The sequence below is a fragment of the Triticum aestivum genome, chromosome 4B (assembly GCF_018294505.1).
Source record: "Triticum aestivum cultivar Chinese Spring chromosome 4B, IWGSC CS RefSeq v2.1, whole genome shotgun sequence".
NCBI classification, from domain to species: Eukaryota; Viridiplantae; Streptophyta; class Magnoliopsida; order Poales; family Poaceae; genus Triticum; species Triticum aestivum.
In genome coordinates this window covers 130,716,073-130,716,915 of record NC_057804.1, presented here as the reverse complement: position 1 = coordinate 130,716,915, position 843 = coordinate 130,716,073, and the positions used below count along the sequence as shown (strand labels likewise).

General features: G+C 48.3%; 2 protein-coding genes across 2 annotated transcripts in view; one reads left to right on the top strand and one right to left on the bottom strand.

Moving 5' to 3' along the window:
* Positions 1-707, bottom strand: part of LOC123090023 (uncharacterized) — a 1,832-nt gene extending 1,125 nt beyond the window's left edge. Inside the window, exons 1-3 of the mRNA XM_044511513.1 lie at positions 582-707; positions 267-450; positions 5-173 (exon numbers count right to left, since the gene is read on the bottom strand). Of these exons, the coding sequence (XP_044367448.1) occupies positions 5-173; positions 267-450; positions 582-663 (435 nt within the window). The 5' untranslated portion in view covers positions 664-707. The remainder of the gene's footprint in view (positions 1-4; positions 174-266; positions 451-581) is intronic.
* The window catches only part of LOC123091448 (uncharacterized), a 24,102-nt gene that overhangs the window by 6,097 nt on the left and 17,162 nt on the right, over positions 1-843 (top strand). The window lies entirely within an intron of this gene.

Genomic DNA, 843 nt, shown 5'->3' with positions numbered 1-843 from the left:
TTACCTCCCAATCAGGACCAATGATCAGCCTCCCTGACGCGGGCGGGCAGATCCCCAAACGAAGAATTGAGTCAAGACCTTTACTTGCAAGATCATTTTCGATGCGAAACTCTTCCACCACCTGCTCACCAGTCATCTCAATGTGATATGGGCGCCGATGCTTGAACCAGACCCTGCACACGGCACCTCTCTATATCATCGTTCATGCTCTTGGCTAACCGATCAACAAAATACACCGGGATGATGGGCATCATTTGTTCACATACCTAGACAAATCATTAACCGATGAATCCATGGCCTTCGCATAGAAACGATCATCTCTTCTCTTCCCCTCCAGCTCAGAAACAGCTACCCCCATCGGGTTTGCAATCGAGTAGTCAGTCGTCATCCTTGAGCGTTTACTTGGTGGAGCCACAGGAAACCACCCAAGCAAACTGCTCTGTGAGAGGGCTGAATACAAATATAAACAGATTAATAACAGAGGAACACAAAACACCATGACATTCATGTGGGGCCGAAAACAGATAACCCAACTTGACAAACTAGAGGAATAGACATAGTGGGCGAGGGAGAGCACATACCACGAGGACGCAAATCCACACTAGGGCCCCTAACAGGGGAAGGACCCATTGTTAAATTCGTGTCGACAGGCATAGGGTTCATCGGACGAACAATGGGCGTCCCATTTATGAACTCACTAACATCATTCGTCAAATTCAAGTCAAGACGCCTAGCCACACCTACACAATAAACAGTGACACCCCCGCCCGCGCAAGTAGTTAGTAATGACCTGGAATTGTATGCAGCTCGTGCGCACGAACTCGGAAAAGTTTTGTCCAGTTG